Raw genomic sequence first — 25,384 nt, forward strand, 5'->3', positions numbered from 1 at the left:
CATGCATATGCCTTTTAAATCATGACCCTTGTATCAGGGACTGTGTCAACTACAGTTGCTGTGTACAGGCAAAGACTTCAGTTCCTTTAAAAACCCTGCCCCAGAAGGAAAAATAAAGGACATGAAATGATTCATCGCACTTGTATGGGGAACATTTTATGGTTTTGTTTTTGCTTTTGCTTTTGCTTTTAAGTCTTTTCAGACTCAGTTTAAAAAACAAATCAAGGCCATTCTCTTCTCTTCCTCCTGGTGACAGGTTGCCCAGATGCCTGTCTGGGTCAAGGGGACACTGCTGCATTTTATTTTACCATCTGGCATAGCCCGACTCCGCAAATTTTTTAACCTCTTAATTCCCAACAGCATTTTGTGCTTTGCTCATCCCATCGTTCCCCCATATTTGCTTTCCTAAACCTTCCAAAATGATTTCCATCAAATCCAAACACTCAGCAGCCTGTACGTCAGGCTAGTTTCTAAGCACAAAGAGGAAAGTATTTCCCCTCCTGAGCTGCAGAAGATCAAGTGCACCCAGGTCTAGGTCAGAGCTAAGCCTTCAACAAAAACATTTTCCACGGATAGGCAAGAAGGTTCAAGTTCACCTGACCAGCTCACTAAAGCCAGGATCAGGCTCGCTGCTAGAGCTCCTTGCTGTTTACCATCTCAGGCTGTCACTTTGATATATCTCCTCCTCCCAGAGCATGTGCCTTGCACCCTGCTGCCAAAGCCACAGCTGCAGCCACTCGCAGGGGCGGTGGCTGTTTCCACACTCTGCGTTCCTGGATGGTACAAATGCCTTTGCCGCACAACTCGTCCTACAGACCTACATAAGCCAGGGAGAAAGAAGGGAGAGTTGGGCGGAAGAACTGCCCAAGAGATGAACGTTGTCTGAGGTAGAGCGATCCCTGCACCTCAGGTCCAAACGTGTCCTCCCGGTGCAAGAAACTTGGGACAGGGGAGGAAGTTTCCAAAATTGGTGACTTTCAAGTTGTTTGAAAATTTTATGCCCCTCCCCTAAGCGTAGGTTTCCTTAAGAACAGTATGTTCTCCACAAAAATTACAAGTGGTTTCCAGGAAAAACTTTGGAACTGGGTGAAGTCTCACTCTCAATTTTGGATTACGTTTTGTGTTTAGTTTGGGGCTAATGAGCATTTCTCTCTTCAGACACTGCCATGCTCATTCACTTTTCCAAACAGATAGTGAAAAATGTTGAAGGGAAAATTCCTCTCCTGCCCCTGGGTCTTACTTCACCCAGCTCTGAAGACAGGCCCATACTGCACACTTTTGCCACCAAGGTTACAGCAGCTCCACTACCTCCAGAAATAAAGACCTTAAGCGAAGAAAAGCAATCTCACACTGGTGAAGACTGCACCTCTGCTAGGAAGCTCTGCAGGTAGCTTCCCAAGGTGAAGATGCTATTTTCCGACTGCCAAAGCTTGGCCTCCTGCCTCTGAACTGCTACGAGGAAGTCACTAATTTTTTCTGTGCCTCAGTCCCTGTCTGCACGATACCTGTGTACACATCCGTGTTGAGAGGGACGTAGGGCTGTGATCTGAAGAAATGACGAGGAATGCCACGCGGGGTGTGGGCTGCCTCGTAAGCCGTGAGCACACGTACAGCACCAAGCGCAGGGGCGGCAAGCTCAGCTGCGGGAGCAGTACAGATAGCAGGTACTGCCAGAACCGTCTGCAGCATCACGCCCTTAGCGAAGCAGAGAATTTAATTAAATAGCAGGAAAGGAAAAGACCATTTAAAGAGCTGAGTCTGAATGACTAAAGGTCTTAGTCACTCATTTACGAAGATCTCAGGCAAAAACTTCCTTTAAAAATAATTTTTATCTGGATCACGTTCCGTTAAGAAATTTCTCAAATCATCCAGTGAGAACTACTGGGAAATGTCATTCTCATTCCCCGAGACTTTTAGGGTCCAGAATGTTTGTGACAACTGCCACCTCCTCTCCCTCTCACCTAGCACAGGCCTATGAGAGCTGCTAGAGAAGAATGATTTTTAACCTGCAGAAACTGAAAATTTTCTTCCCCAAAAATGCAGAGTTGAAACTTTCCAGTGTTTCAACAGAAACCTTCTCGAAATACATCTTCTTGTTTCATTCAGAAAAAAACCCACTTTTGACATTTCACAAGGAAACAGAAATCAACTGTGGAATGCTCCATGTGGAGGCTATTTCAAAGGGCTATTCACATTTTAAGAAATACTGAAAACATTCAGCCAGCCCTTCATGCAATACGGTGGTGACAGAAATGCAAGATCACATCAGAAATGTTCATCACTTTACACTTATGGATCAGTGGTTTGGCTTCCTATGGTGTCATTCGTATCAGAAATGCCCTGTTAAATTTTTTAATATGTGGGGTTTTGCTCAATGTCGTCCTCCCAAGCTCAGAGAACGCAGCGCACACAGCTCTGCCGGAACAACTACGTGGGTGCGGTAAGAGCAAAAGGAAGGAGCTGGGATGACAGTACTTCATGCTGCCTATTGCCTCCAAAGGTTTCATAAAATCAAACCACAGCCCAAACTGTGCCTTCCTCACAAGATTAAGACTGTATTTCCTGCAGTGCCCCTCCTCAAGAAAGCAGATATCAGTCAGCCTGACTCAGGAAAGGTTGCAGGGTTTGCCCGCGTGGTCTGAATCACCTGTTGCATGCAGAGAGGCAAGAGGTGGCAAATCCAGAGAGTCCCCCAAGTATCAGCGCTATTACAGCAGTATGCAAAGACCCACCTACAGACGAGGCATTGTACTAAGGAAGGACAACCCCATCCCAAAAGCATTTGTGCTCCATATGAGTAAAACAGTGACAGAACATAGGCACAGCGGCATGATCTGCCCAACGGTGGAGAGCGTTATCAAGCCCAGTCCTCTGCAGCAGCGGGCATCCCCGCCTGCAACCATAAAGTCATCACAACCCAAAAGACCCCACAGCAGGCTCCCAGCACGCCAACGGGTGCAACGGTGCTTCCCGCCCTTCACACACCAGTAACGAGTCTTGCTCTGGCCAGCACCTGACCCTGCCTGGGCACCCAAGGCCAGAGACAAAGGTTAGTCGGACAGGAGAGCAAAATTTCAGGGTGTCCAATGCAAACTCAGTGCCCGCTATTAGAGGATGCTGTTGAAAATACTCCTGCAGGCCACTGTACGGGAGGGTGCCAGGCAGTGGAGAGGGCGGAAAGAGTTTTAGTGAAGCCTGCCAAGTTTTTAGCTAGGTCTAGCTGAGAGCCTGTCGCTTGGAGGAACAAACGGGTTTTGTTTGACAGGCAGCGACACCTCGTGGCACAGCCCCCCCACCCGTTTGCTGCCAACACTACACTTGTTTTTTACTGGGCCGGGTTCTCAGTCGTGCTAAAATCAGGGAGAGTTTTGCCACAGAGTCCGGTGGAGCCCAGATTTCAGGGCAGATGTTTCACAGGAAACAACGATGATGATAAGATTCACCTCTTGCAAACGCTTACTAAAAACCACACGTCATCTTGAAGACAAGCTGCCTGAGGGCTCTTAGCAAGACCTTAATGAGACTGGCCCTAGAACTTCTTCCTATTTTGTTCAGGCTGCTACGGGAAGCGTAAGAGCCCTGTGATGGTACCAGCTCTGCAGTTTGGATGCTAAAGGGAAACAGCCCTAGGACCCTCCAGACCCTTAGCTTTGGTTTTTTCCTTCTAAAGGGTTATAGTTCTTTTTTTGCATGAGAAAGAGCAACTTCATAGAAATTAAACAGAGGCAGCAAAACAGCCAAGGAACAAGAAAAGAACTGGTGACAGAAGCCTGTGGTAAGAAGAAACAAAGATTTTTGGAGAAAGCTGTGACTGAAGAATCTTGTAACTGCATCTCCTCCTACGCCTTGAATCGTACCATGTTCAGGGAAAAGAGACATTTGATACCGTTGTGGTAAACATACAAGATTTTGGCAAGACAAACCCAGCTCCATCAGCTCTTCTCCCACTTAGTACCCAGAACCTGCTGTTCACAGGTATAGCAACAGGCTGTCTGCTGGGCTTGGTGAGTTTTCCATTTGGGGAAGACCCTGAAAAGCCCCTTTTCTCTATGCCACTGCTCTCTTCTGTGTGGTAACCTCATTGACCCATTTCCTTTCCTCATGGCACAGGCCTGGAGGTGATTGTGATGGGAAGAGCAGGAAAGCAGACGTGCCAACCAAACAGCATGACTGATCCGGCTATTTTCCCCGCTTCTCTCTCTGTGCCCAGGGTGCAATGGCTCAGCTATTCCGAGCACATACGCCTGGGCACGTTGTACCTGGTAGTGCAGCTCACGGCTGAACCAGGATGTTTCCTGCTCTGTTTCTGACACACACAGAACAAAACTGCTGTCCCCACGACTTTGCTTTAGGAAGATGCGTGAGGCTGTAACATATAGCAGCACCTCAGGAACTAAACTTTACCCCAGGAGAGCTCTGGAGTTTAAAGGTACTGAGTGCTGAAAACACAAACACCTCGAGAGTTTCGTAGCTGCAAATGCCAAGGCCAGCAGCCAATGTGCTTATTGACTAGGCAGTGCAGGGGCCAAGAACCATCCGTGTGTTGGCACAGTCCTGGCAACTGGTCCTGATCTTGACTGATATTTTTGGGTTGATGACAAATAATTGATAAGTGGTAACTAAGGTATAAGGAAATTGCAGCACTAGCATTCAACAAAACCACAGGGTTTATCAAAAGGATCCATGTTCTTTCATTCGCCACAGATCCCTGCCCCGTTTCTGCACTTTATTTCCCCCACCTGTAACGTGTAATTTCTGAAAAACATTCTTAACCTGGTAATATAAATTAAGAGAAAATCCTTGATCGCTTGTAAACACAAGACTATCATACTATTACATACTACTGACTGATAACTGGTTTTTATTATTGCTAGGTTATTTTCAGATCTCTCATGCAGTAAAACCTTACTTGATTGCTATTAACATTTCACAGCCACACAGGTAAATTCCAAAGGTCAATTTTTTAATGAGGTGCCTCACAAGATAAGGCTCGCTCACTGTTTTACTTGTTCCTTTTGCCCATGGCCTGTGACAGAGATCAGTTATGTTACACTGGAGGGCGTAGTACGGCAATCTTTACAACCATTTTCTCTCATCAAAAGCACTCTCACATCCGCTCCTTTCCCAGTTCAACGTGCAGTGCTGTATTTGGGCTGTACCAGGAAGCAAGGCTGTGCGCGTGTGTGCAGTTCATTAACTGCATGTTCCTCCGTAATTCATACAACTTAATACAAGAAAATGATGAAAAGGTAGCAAGAAAAGAAATATGTTACAAGAGGAAAAGTTCTGCTTTGGCATGTCCACGTGGAGAGTCAGAGTCCTGATGGCACTGTGCTTCCTGCAGCAGACTGGAGGTACAGTACAGCTGTCTTTGTTACTTTTCATTTTGCTGTGCTATGTGGCTTTGCTCGTAGGAGGAAAGGCATCTACAAGTAAATTTTAAGCAGTTTAAATGGGAATGATTCACATAAAGTGAAATATTGCGCTGTAAAGAAATGGCAATTTAAAATCTGCCTATAGAATGTGTCTTGAAGGCTAGTGATGTACATATTTATCCACTAGCAACAACAGGTGCCAGGAAAGTACAAGTGACAAGCCTGCGTGCTGCATCTCACTGCATTCATGGTGGGATCTGCCTTTGAAGAACTGGGATTGAATGAGCCGTGGGAGCCAGCAGTGTCTGCCTCGTCCAGGGGCTAAGTGGTGGGAGCACAAAGGAGTCAGGTTGGAGCTTGTGGGGTTGTAACCCAGGCCACAGTGAAATCCAGTAAGACCATGGAGGAAGCCACTCAAAATTACAGAATAGGATGGTTCACACAGATGTAGGTCCTAATTCTAAAAGCTGTTGAGATGAAGATGTTTTATAAGAGATGAAGAAAACACGATTGCGCCATAGATATACCTGCTTCCACAGCCAGTTCCACAGTCTTAAAGGAACTGAGCCGCTCTGCCCCAAATTTTGCACCCACCTTGGTCAAAACCAGGTGGTATTTCCCATCCCTAAAGATATATTAAATAACTCACGTAATTTCCCCTTTCAATCAGGTCATGGTCGACCTCCCCCTCCTCAAAATGTTACACTACTGTCAAAGGATTTTGACATGATTTTGACATGGACTCCAGGAGAAGGCTCTCCACCAGATGTGACATACACTGTGAGGTATGAAAGGTAAGCGCTTACAAAGGGTGTCTGATTGAAAGTATGGCGCAGGGCAAACTTCCCCACATGTATATTCATCAGTGTCATTATGACCAGTGACCTGGTGGCATCCTTTCACCAAAACCAATCCTTATCTGTCTGGAGAGTGCTCCAGACTCTGAGCAAGATTTGGTACCCATCTTCCAAAACACTTCCTTCTCTTGCTCTGTAAATTATAACAAACCAGCATGTTTAATATTATGGTATGTTTCTTTCTTCTTTTAGCCAGGAACGCATGGACAAATGGATAAAGGTTCGTCATTGCAAAAATATCCACAGAACCTCTTGCAATCTGACCTGTGTGCTCCCAAACTTCTTTGTTAAAGTCCGGGCTCGAGTAAAAGCTGTTTCTGGACAATTCCAGTCACCATGGGTAGAATCACAGTTCAAGGAATACCATTTGGATGGTGAGTGTCTGTTAGCTTACAGCCTGGATGACAGGACATCCCAACAACAGTGTTGGCATAAGCGAATGAGTAGACCACACACCGCAGAAAGAGAAACAGTAACCAGCAGCTTTATGAATGACAGAGATTTGAGTGAGCACAAACAACAATGAGCCACGACCATTTGAAAATAAATTTTGTAGCAAGTGTCAGAATTTGTTCATCAATGCTCTAGGTGAACAAACTGGCTTCAAGCTCTCCACATACCAGCGAGGATATGTTAGATAAAAAAAGAGGTATTTCGGTGCCCTCCTCCTTCCTTCGATATCTAACACAAGATAACAGAATTGTAGATCAGTCACAGAAAAGCATTCCTTCTGTGAAGCGAAGACATGAGCAAGCATTATTCTTATGTCTGGTCTCTCAATTACAGTGGAACTGGCTCCCCCAGTGCTAAACGTGAACGTCAAGAAGAACTTAATCCATGTGAATGCCTCCTTCCCTTTGGCCACCTGTGTGGAGAGTTTCTCTTGGATGTATGACTTGAACCTTTGGGAAGCCGGATCTGAAGACAAGGTCAGTAGAAGTGGCATTTCTTAGATGAAATGGAGGAACGATGACCAGCTTGAATTGAAATAGCTTCAAATTTCTGGGCAGGGAGGGACTGGATCCAGGGCCTGGAGAAAATGAAATGGCCAACCAGAGTTAAACCAAAGCCAGAGGAAAAAAGTAGATGTGTGTGTGCATCCTTATTTTATTGGCGGTTCCCTAATTTTGTCAGGAAGACGAGGTGGGGAGGCTACACTGTAGTCAGTATAATAGGGCAATATCTGAGGTTTAAAACAACTAGTTCAGGTACTGCTAACAGCGTGCCGTGGCAGAAGACAGCACGGCACCAGCTCAAAATCCCACCCTAGACCCCATAAGGCCTAGGAGAGATGCTTGCTAAAACAGCAAGCAAGACATGAAGTGCTTCTCCATGCACTTTCCAACCACTGGAGCCACACAATGTAATGAAGAGAATCATGGGATAAAACGGTAGAGAAACACCAACCAAATAATGAAAGAATCATCTGTTCTTTTTGTTTCTAAACAGAAGCAATACGAAGGTATCTTCAGGAAGAAAACAGTGACTATCGATACCACTGCACTTAGAGGCAACTACTGTTTAAGTGCCAGATCCTCCTTCCAAAGCATTGACTTCAAGCACAGCAAATTCTCCCAACCAGTGTGTGTGCTATTAAACCACAAAGGTATGGCCCTGTTGAGAAAAGGATGTGGTGAGACATCAAATAGGATTAGGGCAAGTCAAAGATTTCCACCAAAATTAGCCTTTCAACACCAAAAAAAATGGGCTTCCTGTTAAAAGGACTGGTTGGATTTTCTAGTGATAAGTTCCTGCTTTCTTTAGAAACATTTTCACCACAAAAATCCAACCCTGAAGTGTTTTCTGAATATCCTGAAATACTGTACTTGAGTAATGCTCACCATGAAATTTTGGAAATATTCAAATTTATACTGAAAAATATGTGAATAAAGCCTCATTTTTTACCTGCTCCAAGTAAGGCACTGGCTGGTATCAACATTCCTTTGTGGCTGTGACCCTTTCTCTGCATTTGTAAAACAAAGATCTTGAGCCTAACATTTTCTGAGATTTATCAAAGAAAAGCTGAGTGTAAGAGCCCGTTATTACTATAAAATACATCACCAGCAGGAGATTATTTTTGTCTTTTTCTTTTTAGCAGTGGAATGGAAGTTCCCATTTTCTGCCACGATCCCTGTGTTTGTCCTTCCCGTCTTTCTGACAAGTGCTTTCATCATCTGCTTGCTGAAACAAGATGCTAAGCGAAAGAAAATGCCTCATGCTTTGGTATGGCCCAAATGCTGGAGTCCCCCCTTGACTCAAAGTCTTGCTGATTTTCAGAGGGTAACTGGGGAGGAGTGGGAGACCTTCTCAGTTTTGCATTCATAGGTCCCATTATAAGTAAGCTTTCCTATATCCAAACTTTTATTTAAAAAGCATCACTAACTTACTGATCTGTGTGTCTTGTTTCTTCTCCCTGGTAGGATTTATCTCATTTAAAAGCTGCTGGACTGGCCTTTCACTGTGAGCTCAGTGAAAAGGAATTCTTCAGGGACTATCTTATCTGCACAGAGAAGCCAATGTCACAAAGGAAGACAAACAAAGCTTTATCCAAAAACAACCTACCATGGATGGCATCTTTCCTATCATCATCATCATCATTGGAGGAGGAGGATGAGGAGGAAGAAGACAGCAGTACTTTCATCCCATACACTGAAATGCTTCAGTTTCCAAAGAGCCATCTCAGCTGTCAAGCATCCAGAACAGCTCAGGGGGAGTGTACCTCAGACTCCGGATCTGGAGGTCTCTCTGTGGATAGTGAATCTGTGCTTGACCTAAGTCCCTTGGGTTTCTCTTTCTTTCCAATGAGAAAGAATGAGGTGGACACCTCAGGATCCCAAGAAAATGAGAAGGCATCCCTTTCTCTCAGTTCCTCTTTGGGAAGAATATCCCTCACTGATGTGAGATTCCTAGGTCCCAGGGAACAGGGACAGCATGATACAGACAGGGACGAATGCCTGGAAATGATCCCTCTTCAAACACCAATGGAGGGGATTTGTGCCAAACTTCCAGCCGATGGGCACTACCTGCTACCTGCTCATCATTTCACCCACTATTACCAGAAACCAACAGTTGATCTGCATGTCCAGATCGGTGAGATATCACAGGTCAGTGAGGAGCCCAGCACCGAGCTGCTCATTTCCTTTCAGACATTACAGGTGGCAGAAGATGAAGGTATTGCAAGTGATTGTGACAGCGATAATTTTACAGAAGGGACACCTCCCACATCCACGGTGCTAAGTGACACATTTGAAACTTCAAATATGGAGGAAAAATACGATCAAAAGTTTAAATTCAAAGGCTGTGAGCACACACATCATTACATGGGAAGGAGCTAGAGTAACCTAGCAGTTCTGACGGGAGCCTGAACAATGTCAGAGAGCTCCAGCTATCCAGGCAAGAATACTTAAACAAGAACAAGGACAAATAACTGATAATGGTGCTTTTTGTATTTATTCACCAAGGCAGCGTTTTTTTTCTACTGATGGCTGGCTTATCAAAGCATATAGCTTTTAGGGACACAAAAGGTGTATTTTGACTGCTAAGTAGCTAATGTACACTTACCATCCCTCAGTACAAGTACAGCTGTGATAAGGTGTTGAGGCTCTGCTGTGAGGCACACTTCAAACCCAGGCAGAGGTGAGGCATGCAGAGACACCTCATGTAGGTATCAAACACCCAGTGCCTTGTGTTCACTTGAGACTTCAGAGCAAGGTAACTTTTACATGTTATGAAAGGCAAAAAAAAAACTCTTAGCAAAAACACCACCTGGACCTGTGTGAAACCATCAGCTGCGTTCTGAAAACACACAGTGTTGTGCCCGCATGTTGATTTTGAGCCAGGATGAACTGCTAACATTACATTTGCTTCTCTGTAACTGCAAAACTCCACTCCGGCTTGACTGGAAGTACCTTAGAGAGACATTTAACAACCTTTGCTTTTTGTGGGATGAAGAGATCTCCACCTCAATCTGCAGAGGTCACCTTCTGTGTTTCAACAGAGTGAAGTCAAAGTGATAAATGTGCAGCACGTTTATTTCTTTTTTTATATACAAATATACTTATTGACGCTGAAATTCCCCCTGCTGTGCAGAATGTCTGAGAGCTGCTTTATGTAGAGGCAATAATATTTTCATATATAACTCTGTGTGTGCATGTTTTTCATGTTTCCCAGAACTACAAAGGATGACTGCAGCTCATCCTGAAAAACATTACATCTTAGAACAGGACCCCATCATGGGCTTCCTAATGCTTTGGGTTGAGTGGAATCCTATGAGACTCCCCAGCCAGGTCACTCTGGGTCACTGAAAGACCAGGACTGTGACCACCTCTCTGAGCAAAGAATCAAATCAGAAATCCACCAGCAAAAGGCACAGGACAGATGAGGCTTCATTGGGCAATACTGACCTTTTCAGTGTATTTTTAATTTGTGCTCTTCCCATCTCACAGAAATATACCCTCCCATTTTATTCCAGGAAAAGGACACGCAGAAAAGCAAAACATTAAAAGAAAGAGGGGGACACATGACAGCCATTCTCTGCATTCAGAGACGGCCGTCTCAGACGAGGGAAGGGTGTTGATGGAGGCTATTAAAGCTGGCATCTTCAGAGAATCAGGAGAACAATATTAGAAAGAGGAAGGGGGTGACAGGAGGGGTTGGGAACCACTTTGAAGAAGGAAAGCAAGATGTACTAATTAAGGTCCTGAATTAAGGTAAAAAGGGGAGGTGGGAGAAAAGATTCATCAACTAGAATTTTCCTTTTTTTCCTTACCTCTCCTCTGCAAAGTGTCCTTAGGTACATCCTGCACTCTAATCCCTCCTGTTCATTTAGAAAAATATAGATCATCCAAACATAATCACCACCCATTTTCTTGTGCAATCAAGGAAAAACCCTTGGGCTTTGAGTTACAGGAAGCTCTGAAGTTGTGTAACCACTACAAAATTATTTGGACATGTCACAGCTCTGCAAACAGGGCCGGGGATCGGTTCTTTGTCTTGTCCAGATTTTCTCAGATGGAAGCTGGGGAAAAGGCTGAAGGCCAAGTGAGCTCTACTGGTGGAGGCAGCATCCTGCTCCTCCATGTTTTCTTTCACCAGGGCTTGAGACTTGCTTTCCTCTCCAAAAGGGTCAGGGATGGCCAGAGCACCACACTCCATCTTCCAGAGCAGTCAGCCCATATTTTACACCTTACTTAACAGTTGGAGCTGTAATGAGAAAGCAGCTCTCCCCTCTCATTGGAAGAGGTATGACCCGGTCAACCAAAAAACCTGGACATTGCTCATCTACTGGATAAGCACAAGAGCTGAAATCAAATCTCCTGCATCCCTGGATCAGCAGTCACTTGGCTTCACACAGTCCGCACAGAGTGGGCTCTGCAGCCCGAGCCCTGCAGCAGCTCAGAGGAGATAACCACCTTGGTCTTTTTGACATCAATCTATTATCTTCACAAATCACTGGCACACAAGATTTTTCTCCTCTTTCCCCAGCTGTGCCAAGTTATAAGCAGAGTTTGATGGAAAATCTGTGTTATGAACCTCTCGGTCTGTTTTTGTCCTTAGGAACTACCTTCTGACATAGGCTCAGGCTTTACTGCTTGGAAGTTGAAAGCCAAGGGTTTAATTTTAAACTTGGAACCAGTTGGAGATCTTCAGGTATCTAAAGATTCAGAGCTAGTCAAAATGTAACATGTCTCTAGAAATAACGGCAGAAATAAAGTTTTAAGTTATATTCTCTAAACTGAAGTCTCGGGTGCACTACAATTTCCCTTACCTCTGCCCTACCATGGGTCATCACACAGCAGAAGCATGAGACAGTGACGTGAGGGAAGGAAAAAAATGGAAATAGTTTAGCAAGCTATTCAGGAAACACCCTAACAAAGAGTTGTAATTAATTATCCACCAGGCCATACTGGTGGATAGGTGTGTCTTGTTTAATAAACCTGTGAGGCTTCTGCAGTTGTCCAAGAGAGATGAGAAAGACAAAATGACAGCTATGCATCAGTGGCATGGTTTGAAGCATACAGCCCCCTCAATATTGAAGCAGGGCAGGGAATAGAAACAACTTCAGGAACAAAAAATCCACGAGATGCAGATGTAAGCAGAAGGGGTAGTAATTTCTATCACATGTTTGGCCACAAGGATAGAACAGTGAAAGTAGCGTGCTTTCAGCTTCAGGAGCACACATGGTTTGTATTTTGATTAAACTGGCTGCAGATGTGATGTTACTTATGGGACTCACTTATAATAAGAAAAACCCCTAGCATTTAGGAGCTTTAAATAAACTTTAGGTAATATAAGAGCACTGCTCATAAGGAATTTGTCTAATGCACGGTTGTCCTATGTGGTTTAGGGCAGATATTTCTGTTAAAGCTTTTCTAGGGCTGAAGCGATCACAATTTGAACAATTCTCCGTTCTCAGAAAGACAGTCCAGTTGGTTTTGCTTTGGTGGAACCTCAGCTTTGTGCAGTGGTCCAGTTAATCCTAGGGAAAACTGAGGACTAAGGACAGGACCTCCCCATTTTGTGAACAGTTATGACCATGGCAGAAAGTAAGCCAGAGAAATAAGCCAGGGAGGTTATCTAGTTTGTGTCAAGGGAATAGGTATACTACAAAAGCTTTCTCCGCTTAGGACATCTTGGGCAAAACAAGCAGCATGCAGCTGTACCAGTTCTTCAGGTGTTACACACATCTGGTGGTTCTAAATCTGCATCTCCTGGAGTCAGAAAATTAGTATTCGCTTTTGACCAAAGATGGAAATGTCTCTCCCCCTTCCAAGAAAAGCCTGAAAATGTAACTTAACAACACCCTAAAAAACTAAGAATGCTTGGAAATGGAACTCTAGCTCTTTCTTGGTTAGATTTCATCCAAACTCCCAGTTCTTACCATATGGTATTCATGATACTCAGAACAGATCCCTGTATTGTAAGCAGCCACAAAACCAAACTGTAGGTCTACGGCAGCCTCTGACAAAAGCCATGGGACAGCACATGCTTCTCCTACGGAAAGGCTTTGCTACCTCCTTTCTACGTCAAATGAGAGACCCTTTGCAGCCACCTGGTAGTGCAGAATCATGGCAGACTTAAGGAGCTCGTGCTCTGCAGTGTGCAGCAGGGCTACATGCTATTCATTTGGCTACTAGCCAAGGCCAGTCTGAGCGATATCAGAGCTTCAAAACTAGTGTTCTGCCTGACTTTCATTTTAAGAAAGGATTTGACGGCATTTCTTAAGGAAATAGGTGTCTTGCTTGCAGAAGTTATAAAACCAACCAGGTGCACAGCACTAAGTTTTAACTTCTAGAGTTTTAACAAGTCAAAGTTACCGGACCAGAAAAGCAAGCCCCAAAACTGAGAAACCTCAGTGAGGTCTTTCAGGCAGGAAGGTCTTTATCAGCAAAACGGTATTTGGCTCTCTTTCAAACGCTGGGGATTCTCTAAGCCTCTGGCTTGTGCACCTTTGTACAGTTAGGTGTGCATACTCAGAAAGGGAGAGGTGCTCCTGTTGTCACTCTTACATTCTCTCTTACACATGCGCACAGATCTTCAGTTGGTGATCTCAGATCCAAATGCAGGCAGGATAGTAGCTCTGCAGCCTGTTACTGAGAAACAAATCCAACCTGGCCTCACAAGCAGGAATTTAGCTCTTGTAAAAGGTGATTCACCTGCACACAGGATCAACTGCCTGCTCTCCCAGCCTGGCTTGCATAGTTATTCATGAAGCAATTTCTGCTCGTCTTGGCTGTATTTTCAGTGACCGGTAAGTCCTGAATTCTCCTTTCCTGTCACTGATCGTAGTTGTTTCTGTTTGATCCTGTAGTATGGGAGGTAGTTCAATCATGTTTACTGAAATAAGACCTAGAGAATGAACTGTTGTCTGAGGTTGTTCAAAAGCTTTCTCCTGTGTTGCTCTCTCCTTTTAATATTTTCAAAGTGCGGTTGGTGTGCTCAGTGCTTTGAGGATTAGTAGGGAGAAGAAAAGATTCTTTCGCTTCAAAGCATTTGCCACTGATATCTTACAACCCGAGTCCTACACGAGTAAAGGATATTCATTGACTTCAGGGGGCTTTGATTCAGTCCCCCTGTGTCTTAAGCAGAGACGCAAATGAATACAGGAACAGCCCTGACTGTAAAAGGGGTACAAACAAATAATGTATCCCTAAAAGCCGTTTTGTTCTACTCCAGATGTAGCAAACTCACTCCTGGGTGAATCAAGAATAAACTTGCTGTATTTCCAAATGCCAGCTTTTCAGCGAACAATCTTATCATTCACCTGCTCCTGTGTCTGTGATCTCATATGGTGAGGAAGGCGCCTTCAGAAACTTTGAAAACAGAGGGACTTTCACACTGTGAAACATCCTGGTTTCTCCCTGCCCGCACTTGACTGTGCTTGTGTTACGCTGCTTTGCATATCTGTGTTTTAGTACGGCTAAATGTGGGAAGATGGAGATTTCCTACTTCTGATGTGATCGGGGTATTGGTGACTCAGTTTTCATGGTGCTCAGACAGGGAAACCCACCCACTTTGTACCAACTGCTGCACCTCTGCCTCGACAGGGAGACTGTGCTGAGCCTTGCATGAGCAGAGGCAAGCGCTGAACTGCAGATGAGGTCAGGACAAAATCTGGACTAGACTGCAATCCATTTCTGTGTGGCTTCCCTGCCCAAATGCCATACAGAACAAAACTCAGAGCTGGATCTATGCCTTTCTGCCCAATTCTCCTCCTCTACAGTAAGCTACTTCCAACGGCTGACACTCAGTTCTCCTCCATGGAGGCAGCTGGAGGGAAAGCTTGGAGCGAGGATCCGGGAACTGGTGTGGTTTAGTCCCTGCTCTATCACAACTGCTCAATGTAATCTTGTCCAAGTCGCCCCATTATGGTCCTCAGTTTTCCCATCTGTAAAATGGTGCTATTTTTACTTGCTTATCACACCATTTTTTCATGGAGGGGATTAATTGATCTGAGTGTCCATTTACCAGCACCACAATGGGACTGTTCGTTTTCAGCAAGTGCAGGCTGAAGCCCATGCATGTTCAAAGTGTTTATCAGTACTGCAAACCAAGAATTGAGTAATGTATAAATTATCTATCTTTGAGGATGTGTCTATAATTTGAAATTACAGAGCTTATAAATTCTGAAGGTCACTCTGCAAGCTAGAATGTCTTGTGACTCAGCCTTGAGAAAATTTTGTGCTGTCTGTTCTCATGACAGGAAAGAGCCAAGAGTGTCTAGGACACTCTTCTGCAGCACCTGCTCAGAGCCAGTTTGCCACAGGCGGCTCTACAGAGGCAGCTCAGACCAGGGGCACGTTTGTCAGGGGCAAGTGACATTTCTAGTTACCAAAGCCAGACCCCATCCTCCGTGGGGAAGAGGCACAGGGTTCAGAACGCAGGGAGCTGAGTGAGTTGTTTGCCTTCACCCTGGCACACCCAGATCAGAGTCCAGGCATCAGGTCTTTGCATGTCACTCTGTAGAGGCTGACTCCATCCAATAAAACATGGAGCACGAGAGGTTAATGGCAGGCCCATCTTCAGTGATGTCAAACTGATCTCGGTATATTACTTCCCTGAGTATGGGCAGAAAGCAGAGACATTCATAGGCATGAATCTAGCCTTGAAAACAGGTGGTTGTTCTTAGTTTTCCAGCCATTTAAATGCTTTAAAAAACCCAAACCAAACCAAACCAAAAACTGATAAGGAACTCAAGGATTCTCTTTCTGACTCCTGAGTTTTCAAGGCCTTTCTGTAAAAATTCCTGACTTACATTTCTTTGGGATGAGTTAACAATCTGCCGGGCGTATACAGTGATGTGTGCACAGTTTGGACTCCTGTTCTGTTCAAGCTTCTGCTTTGCAGCCCATCTCCAGCAAACTGGAAGTGGCATGCCTGATATTTCTGTTCACTGAAAGGCTGAGCAGCATTGGACCTATATTCACCTGAGGGCTGAGATGCCAGAATATGCATTTTAATACTAGTTTCTTTGCTCCCCTAGGCATTGTGACTACAGAGAGGGCATCATGTCTGAAACGTGCAGCATTTTCCTCTACAAACTTTGAGAACATCCTGATATGGGAAACTGAAGCAGATATTCCCCCTGGCACTGTATTTGATGTCCAATACAAACAGTATGTGAAGTTTGCTTATTTTTGGAGTTCTGTTGTTCTTAGGGCCACTGTTCTCAGAGAAAGAAAGGCCAAGGAAGAAAAAGTAGATTTGGCTGTTTCTGCTGCTCTTTCTACTGTTATGGAAACGGTTCTGCTTAGACAAGAATCCAACAAAGAACAGAATTACTTGAACTGGTAGATGGTGTTCAGTTAAGCAAATGCTTTTGCATCTTGGGTTGCCAGCTTTACTCCATTACTGAGCTACTCTTTGCCTTCAGCAACTTCCTTCTCTCTATTCTGTCTTTTCCTCACCTGTAAATAGAGGTAATAGCAATTCTCTTGCTCTGGTTCAGTCACTAGCTACACAATAGCTTTGTTGCTTTTGGGTAAGTCTGCAAACTGCAGCAAACTTGCATGTGATCATTCCGTGCCAGAGCTGGGCAAAGAACCCCCGAGTCACTGACTCACAGGACACTCCTGTGTGTGCCTTGAATAAGCTGCAATTCCTCAAGGATGCAGAAGGCATCAACAGCAATGGATTAGGGGCTGTGGTCCAGGGGAAGTTTCTCTGTCATTCCATTCCCTGCCACTTGCTAATTGCAATAATGAATTTAAAAACTACTGAGTTGGCAAAACAGCTTGTTCGGATCATTCTGGAGAAGGATTGTTTTGCATCTCTCCTACCAGGCAAACTAAAAGGTTTTTTTGTCCTAAGGTATGGAGAAAAATCCTGGCTTAACAAGCATGAGTGCCAGAGTATCACACAGCCTTTCTGCAACCTCACTCGTGAAACAGAAAACTTCACAGAGCATTACTACGCCAGGGTGAGGGCCACCGGCCAGAACTACTGCTCCTCCGACTGGGTGCGCTCAGAAAGATTTGAACCCAGAAAAGAAAGTACGTACCACTGCTGCAATCTATTGGATCCTGATTGCTAGGGATTCATTCCAAGTCTCGCTGATGTTTAGGACAGCGTTTCCTCTAATTTCAGTATTGCAAGACTCTGTGCTTTACAGGAAGGGAGTGAAGGCCTGAAGAAGGCTTGTTTTGGGGCAAGGAGGCAAATGAGCAAATGGGCAGGGCCTTCCCCAAGGCCTGACACCAAAGTGGGATTAGAGGAGAAAAGGAAAAGCCAGATGTCCTTGAAGGAAGAACTGCTATTAAGGCTGAAGGAAAGTAGTAAGAGACATGATGGGCAACCTGAGGACAGCCAGTAATACAGTCACAGAAGCTATGAAATGTGAACTCCTGAAAATCAGGATAAGCAGCCAGACCAATGGATACTTAACATTCCCAACCCCTAAATGAGCTCTACTGCAGACATACAACACAGCCTTTGGGAGCCTCACAGCCTCTGTGACAACAATTTTCCCACTGCATACTTGTCAAGAATAATTCAAGGTGGCATTAGCCATCAATGATTATGAAGAGTCTTCAGACCTTTGCACAAAATAAGCTATGAAAGAGCCACAGGTTGCTTTGATCATTAAACATTCACTTTCCATTGCAGCATAGGCATTAGCACCCATGGTGAGGTGATCCTATCCCCCAGAGCCATTCTGTTCAGTTTGATGTTTTCAAGCCACATGGCCTTGGAGGAATAATGAATGCTGCTTTTAAATACGCTGTTATTGAGTGGGTTAAACTCTGTTTAAATGTTGGGTGTAGCATATGCCTTTCGCTGAAGACGAGTGTAGATAGATACAAAAGAGCTGAACCAGTCTAAAGACAAAATCTGATGTAGGATGGGAATAGGAATTTAGACAGCAATTAACTGATGCCCTGTGATGGGATTTCACACTCATCACACACACATGAAGGATGTCCCTGTGCAGGCCAGGGAAGCAATACGGAAGCAGTGAGAACATGGTCCTAAGGAAAAGCTTGGGGTGAGAATTTCTAGGGACAAACACTGGCTAAAGGTGGCAGAACTCCCAGGGAAGACAGTATCTCCAGTTGCCTGATTTTTCCTATGCTCTGTGAAATACAGCTCAGATACCTTTTTCTATATAAACAGAAATAATAATTTACAGTGAGTCTGGGGTGTGTGTATAAGATGCCTATAAGATGATCTGATAATGTATCAGCTTTAACCTTAACAGCTGACGCTGCCTATTCTGTCTTTTCTAGCCACTATTGGAGCACCACAGGTGGAGTACATTACTTATGTACGGTCCATAAAATTCCTTATACAGCCCCCCTATACTCCACTGAGAGATAAGGATGACCACCAGCTAACAGTAGAGGACATTTACAGCAAATTTGGTCCTGTTGATTATCACTTAACAATATTCAACCAAAGGACACACCAAAAGGTAAAGCACAACCTCAGGCCACTAGCCCACTGGCTTTTGTAGATCACATTGCATGTAGGACGGAGAAGGACCTTAGAGCTTCTACGTGATGGATGAGATTTCTGAGGTACAAGAGAAAGTCTCAGAGTCTTTGACTGTCAGTAGACAAAAGGAACTTTAAGCATTCCTCTGCAATTCTGGAAAAGAAACTGGGGTTTCCAAGCATACTGTGTAAGTGGCAAAAAGTAAAACTGCTGGTGACTAAAAAGAGAATGACTTATTAGTTCAAGTCTTAAGGAACTGAAATGCAAAAATAAAACACAGTAACAGCAGAAAGCAAATTCTATATTGAGAATTCCATATATACAGAATTATTATAGTCCTATAACCTTATTAGTAAATGTTTTATGCTGAATTTTGCAATATGATTTGAAGAAAATGTATGCATTTAATCTTTCTAAAATACAGAATTTGCCTTTATTTTAAACAGTGGACAAAGAATGAACACAACAAAGAATTTGAAGTTTCCAACTTGGACCCAGACACTGAATATAACGTAACAGTGTATCTCTCTCTCCTCCAGAGAAGCAGCAAATCTCAAGTATTTTGGGTTAAAACACTAGCAGGTGAGGCTGTTAACTCTGCTAATTTAAAAGTCCAGCTGGGATATGGGATACACAAAAGAGTCCGATTTTCAGCTGGTATAAAGTAACACAGCCTTGCTAAAGATATTGAAGCAACACTGACTTTCCTAATTTAAAAATCTAGTCCTGTGAGACAAAAGCTGTAACATCATTTAGCTAATCTCACGCAGTTCTCCTAACCCAGCTCTCCGAGGCTACATTTTCCCTTGTTCTCTTCCCCACTAACCAGACAACACGTGGCTTCTCTACTGTTTCGTGACACTTGCGTTCTGTGCTGGACTGGTGTTTGCTGCAATCAGTTATGTGATCTACAAATACGTCAAGCAACACAGTGCACAGCCTATGTCTTTGGTAAGTGTTCTCAAACCATTGCAGCAAATCCTTAAAACACTCGGGACTACGTTCAGGCACTGAAATAGCATTACAAATTGAGGAGGATGAACGAGCAGACGAGCATTGTCTAAGGCAATCACTTCAGACTACTGGTAGCTTAAAGATGGGTGCTCAGAACTTCCCCCAAATTGAGTCCCTTTAGAGGAGGTATCACGTTAGGCAACCTAAATCACTTGTTCCTCCTGAAACTCTGGGCCTTCTTACCTCTCGGTCCTCTCCCATAGCAAGCATCGGTTCTGTACGCTACATGAGCTTAAGGGCAATCTACTTCCACATCCCAGGGCTTAGGCCAAGTTTTGCAAAAATTAAAGCAGGGTTTTTGGGATTCACATTGCTCGTGTTTTAGGATTGCACAGTTGCCCTGATGCATAATGACAGATGGCTGTATTCCTCTGAAGTGTCATTCCCTAGGAAAAAAAGCAGAGTTCTTTTGTCAACAGAGCATATCCCTGGAGGTAGTTAGCGGCTTTTACTGATATTTCTCTGAAGAAAACTTTAAAGAATCTAAAGCAAACCTTCAAAGTGACAGCTTCTTGTCAATAACTGATGTTTGTCTATCTATTTCAACAGGACTTCAGAGGGATTTCATCATTCCAGCCTCTTACACTGACAGTGGAGCATATTATAAAGCCCATTAGTTTATCCAAACCTTCACTTCTCATCCCTGAAGTGCAGTTGCCACAGGTGAGCCAACATTTGGACAGAGCACTGGAGCCACCATGGGCTTTCCGCCCGCCAGAAACTGCCTATCAGCAACAGACGGATGTACTGACTTGCCGGCTGCCCACTCAGCCACCCTGCTTGGCAAGCGCAGCTCCGACTTGTTACGCTCCTCAAATAGCTGAGCACAGCATTCCTGCTGCCGCGCCTGGCAAAATTCTGCCCCTAACCTACGGGGTGTGTGTCAAAGGCACCGACCATGTTGACAAGAAAAATCTGCAGCCAAACCAAATGCTAAAGGAAGTTTCTCCAGATAGTTTTGTTGGTGGCAAGCTCGTAACCCAGATGCTGGGCAAGAGCTGCAGCCACTGGAATTACAAAGAACAGAGGCCAAACTTGGCACTGTGGAACAGCAGTGACACAAGAGAGTCAGTTCTCTTACAGGGGAGCCCTGGGCAAACAGAGCAACTGCTGTTGCAGACTGACGGGATGGATGTATCCCAGCTGTCACTGTCTTTGCTGGCACAAGGAGGATGCTACAGACGACAGACGGCAGAACTGCCACTGTTACTGTTTTCAGTGAAAGCTGACACAGACTATGTTTCAGAGGATGAACCGCTGTCTCCTCTGTCAGCAACCCTCCTTTTCTCAGCCGGTACTGGTAACAACTTCCCTGGAGAGAACAACACAGAGCGGTGGATGTTGCCAGATTCATTCTCACATTCTGCAAATAAACTGCAGTTCCCAGAGACTCGAGAAACAGAAAAGTTAACAGCAACAAAGGAGCTAAGCTGCACGAAACTGAATAACATTGTGTCCCAAGACACTATCTCAGACCAGGACAGTGGCACTCCTCTCACTATGCTGTTCAAAGATTTGAACTTAAAAGTACTGTGGGATCAAGATGAAAACACAGAATTTTATTAGGATGACCTAATGATATTAAAATCCAGATTATGTATGCTTGCATGAAACAGTAGCCTACCCTGCAAACAGTGCAATGCAAATAAACATAGCTAATCTTGGATGTAGTAACGTGGCACAGAGTTGTCAGACTGTCTCCACTATTGTTCTGTCAGGAAGATGCGCACTTCTACTGATACAATTACTTCTTGGTATGCTGCAATACTGTGCCTTTGCACTTAAATACTAGGTCTTTATTTCTTGCATATTCTTCAAATTTATTTTGAATTGGACTACTTTAAAGGCTGAGTTAAGATTCAAGTTCAAATTCCAGATTCAGTTCACTGAAAATTTAGCAAAATTCACAACAGAAACTGTATTTGCTGTTTACCAACACCAAAGATCCAGGTCCAAGATATATCCACCCTTTGAAGAAATTCAGGTGCAGACAGAGGTGTGCAAACCTAAAAGAATTACATGTATCATGGTACAGTAAAAGAATTAAATATACATTGGTATTCTACCCTTGATGATTCATGTAAAACAATAGGCTGCTTCCACGAAATGGACTTTGCCTTTAAAGCAGTCATTGAAACTGTGGTAATAGCTCCTGATACAGCAGTTCTGTGACACTACATGTCCCCTATCCTGCTGTGCTTTTAATGCTTGTAGAAAGATAAAGCCTTTTTCATCTCTTCAACAGATTAATGCAGTCTTGGCCCAGTTCTGACATATTTCTCTGCTGCTGCTCATTTCTTTCTCTGAACTAGTCACACATTCCCTTCTTCCCTTGAAGTCCCCAGGGATGAAGCAGCTAGGATCACATTCCACGTAGGCAGGAATGTGAGGATTTACACTAATCTCAGTTCAGCCCCTCAATCTCAATTTACACTAATCTCAATTCATGCACTCAGTAATCTGCGAAGGAGACTAGGGAGGTCTTGAGCTGCTTCCTCCCACCCTTCACTGCCACTGTCTATGAGGAACATGCTCCATTTGCATGACAGAGAGGAATCTACGATTGCAGAGCCCTCCTTACCTCCTGTTACCAGCACACACATACCCAGGGCTGGAAGGAACCAAAACAAATGTAAACTCAAAGCCAAATTCTTTTAGCACTGCACCTTTACCAAAAGCAAGCTAAGGTATTTATTCAGGGCATAGAGGAGGCGATTATTTTTCATTAAGAGGAAAGCATAGTTCAGCCTGTTCATTTCCACTGGTGTGGTGAAAAAGTGTGAGTGTCTGATGATATCAGTTTTAGAGGACAACTGAAACCATTTACAGGAATAACCAACGCTTTGAATGGTATGGGGAAGTACTCACCTGAAGATCACTGCCAGAGAAAGGCTGACCAGAAGCAAAATTCAGCTGTTCTCACCATGAGCACACTTTGGTGTTTTCTCAGGCCAGGGAAGCTGAGGCTAAAGGCTAAATTCCACTTGCTTTGGTGTGATTTTGCAAATAAACAATAGCCTTATGAAGTAAAGGGGTTTGATGATTCAACCCAGGATTAAAGGAACAGTCTTAGAAACTTTACAGGCAAAGGTTCAGCTCCTAACTCCAGCATCAATAACAAACAAAGCACTATGGCCACGTCATACGAGGCCAAAAGGTCGAAATACCAGATGTGGTGAGGAGGTTTCAAGGCACAGGTATGAAACGTGTGAGTATATGCATGGTCTGGGCAGCAACCCGGAAGGTGCTAGCTTTACTTCATACCATTCAGTATCAAAGGTTTTGTGGAATGTCGTTTGAGCTGTTTCATGTCCTCTGTATCCAAACTGTACCATCAAAACCGACACACACAGAAACGCTGTGGTTACAGGAGTTGCAGCAGCCCAGCTGTGCTGTTTCCAAGGACCGCGAAACCCCAGGGGTAACATTCTGCCCCACTAACTCCCCCCTGGAGAGGCTCCATTTCAAGCCAGTGATGCCAATTACCTTATTCAGAGTCGCCTGTGGGCTGCATATCTTGTGTCAACAGCATTCCCAGGGATGCTACTTGGGGAATAATCAAATGCCACATTGTCAACGTTTTGGCTGATGTTGTGAAACATAACCCTCAGCACAGGGTCAGTATGGGCAGTGTGGTGTGGAAGGGAAGGGGGCCTTAGGAGAGCATTTGAAGATGCTGCTAAAAAATACATTGTTTCCTATTTAAAAGCCTTTACAAATCCCTCTGCAGACACCCTGCCACAGGGTCTGATCATGTCCAGCCCTTAATAAATGTATCAGGCTTGGTGCCCCAGGAGAGATGGGAACTGAGATGCAGAAAGCCTAGGACCAGATTTTTAGAATGTATGTAGGTACCTAAAGATGCAAAGTGTCCCACAGCTGGGATGTCAGCCTCTTCGGGAGACTTAAATACCTTAAAAACCACATTACCTCTGACTACACTCAAAGGCTGCCTATGGCAGGAATGATGGTAAAGGCTTACGCCCCAGCTATTGCCCCATCCCAGCCTTGTCTGTTCTACCCCCACAGCAGCAACTGCAACGAACACGGAACACAGTCAAGAGAGCGACTCTGTAAGCCATGTCTTAAGGAGGTGATGGACAGCAATGTTCTCAGCTTCCTGCTCTGATCATGGCTAGGTCACTATTTATCCTTTAGGCCTTGATATACTAAGCAGGAGGAGATCGATTCTTGCCTCATGAGTCACTGCTTAAATTTGACAGGAAGATCATCCCTTCTAAAACGATTTCTCTTTGGAAAAACCTGGAAACAGATGTTGACGCTACTGAGCTTTATTGTAGTTGTGCAAAGAAAGCGCTCGTCCATCCCCCCTCAACATGTGCTGACCTTATTGCCTTCCGCTTGGCTGCTTTTCATAATCAAATTGATAGCCTTGTTTGTTTCCAAACGCTTCACAGCAAACAGCTACAGTACGATCTAATTATTTCATCCTCATTCCGTGTTAAGGACATTTTTAGATAAACAGCGGGATTTCAACGTTGTTTCAAAGGTCTTCCCATGCAAGCCATCTGTATCTAACAACTGCCTGTTCCTCATTTAGCCTGACTTTTCCAGATAACAGTTTTGATAGCTCTAGAGAATAAAAACTAGAAGTGCCTTGCCAAGAAGACCGTGCTTATTCCTAGGCAGATGTCACGACGATGACAGGTGAGCACCGCAGTTCCAGTTGTCACAAGGATGTCAGCATAGCAGGTGGCAGCTGTAACCCTATAGTGAAGCAGTACTCTTTGTCTTCTCAGCTAAATCTGGGAGCTGTCACTTAGCCACTCCCCACACCAGCAGCCCTGCTCGTAGCTCACCAGGGATCCTGGCACAGAGGGGAACATATTGCTGCAGACTGAGGCTCACGTTCTCCCTTGGTATTTGCTTATTATTTGTTTTGGCAAAGAAAGGTGCCCTGTTTGAAGAGTATAAAAAAATCGCCGATCATTTTTTTAACAAGCCCTTTCAGGAAAATCCTTCTCAAGGAACAAATTAAAAGCTCCAAATTCTGGAATGAAGCAGAGTTGAGGGGCAGCTCTGAAAGTATTAGGGACCCTGATAAAACAGACTTTATATCTTAGCTCTGGCATCACATTGGCTTAACAGTATTGCTGTTAGTGATGGGGAGGTACGATGCAGCAGAACTACATGAAAGAACTTCGCAGCAGCTGGATCATAGTGCTAACCAGGAGCCTTACACTTGCTGGTTTAGAGGATTTCAAATGTCCATGTATATCTTCTCTCTTCTCAGGGTGAGATAATGAGAGCTGTGAGACATGACTATAAGAGACTTTGTAAGAAAAAGGTGACAAAATTGGCCAAAGGTTTGAAATAGCATCCATGAGGAAAGCATAAGGCTCTTCTCATTAAAACATACAACAGAGGGTTGAAATGACAAAGATTAATGAATTTATTCATATTAAGCACAACAGATGATAATTACTCATTACTTCTCATAATACAAAATTCAGGAAAGCATTCAAGTGGTCACGCAATGGTTCAAAAGCAATGAAAGAGAAATGTTCCTTCACTTTGACAGCTCAGTTTATACCAAAAAGTATTCAGTCACGCCTGCCCAGTAGTACCTGCTCATTGCTTTTTTAGGAATGTCTGAAACACAGCCACTAAATAAACTTCACAGACAGAAGCCCTTGTAGTTCTAGTGCTGACCCTGCTGGAGTTCAGCTTTGTTTTATTTGGATG

At 44.2% G+C, this 25,384-nt stretch overlaps 2 protein-coding genes across 3 annotated transcripts; both read left to right on the top strand.

Annotated features, from left to right (window-relative positions):
• The first annotated feature begins 5,266 nt into the window (after positions 1-5,266).
• Positions 5,267-9,567, top strand: IFNLR1 (interferon lambda receptor 1). 2 transcript variants are annotated; one of them, XM_086480213.1, is made up of 7 exons: positions 5,267-5,354; positions 6,046-6,169; positions 6,425-6,606; positions 7,019-7,161; positions 7,682-7,838; positions 8,328-8,455; positions 8,653-9,567. In XM_086480213.1, exons 1-7 carry the CDS (start codon positions 5,267-5,269, stop codon positions 9,565-9,567), a joined length of 1,737 nt encoding a protein of 578 aa, XP_086336339.1. The 2 variants fall into 2 exon arrangements, with proteins under 2 accessions (XP_086336339.1, XP_009951551.2); XM_009953249.2 differs by having other exon boundaries at positions 5,297-5,354; positions 8,331-8,455.
• A 4,372-nt stretch (positions 9,568-13,939) lies between these two features.
• IL22RA1 (interleukin 22 receptor subunit alpha 1) lies at positions 13,940-21,244 on the top strand. Its single transcript, XM_009953253.2, has 7 exons — positions 13,940-13,982; positions 16,215-16,347; positions 17,042-17,223; positions 18,457-18,641; positions 19,111-19,246; positions 19,494-19,615; positions 20,228-21,244. The coding sequence occupies exons 1-7, from the start codon at positions 13,940-13,942 to the stop codon at positions 21,242-21,244; spliced, it is 1,818 nt and encodes a 605-aa protein (XP_009951555.2).
• The last annotated feature ends 4,140 nt before the right edge of the window (positions 21,245-25,384 follow it).

Source organism: Leptosomus discolor, chromosome Z (genome assembly GCF_034619465.1).
Source record: "Leptosomus discolor isolate bLepDis1 chromosome Z, bLepDis1.hap2, whole genome shotgun sequence".
Lineage (NCBI taxonomy): Eukaryota > Metazoa > Chordata > Aves > Leptosomiformes > Leptosomidae > Leptosomus > Leptosomus discolor.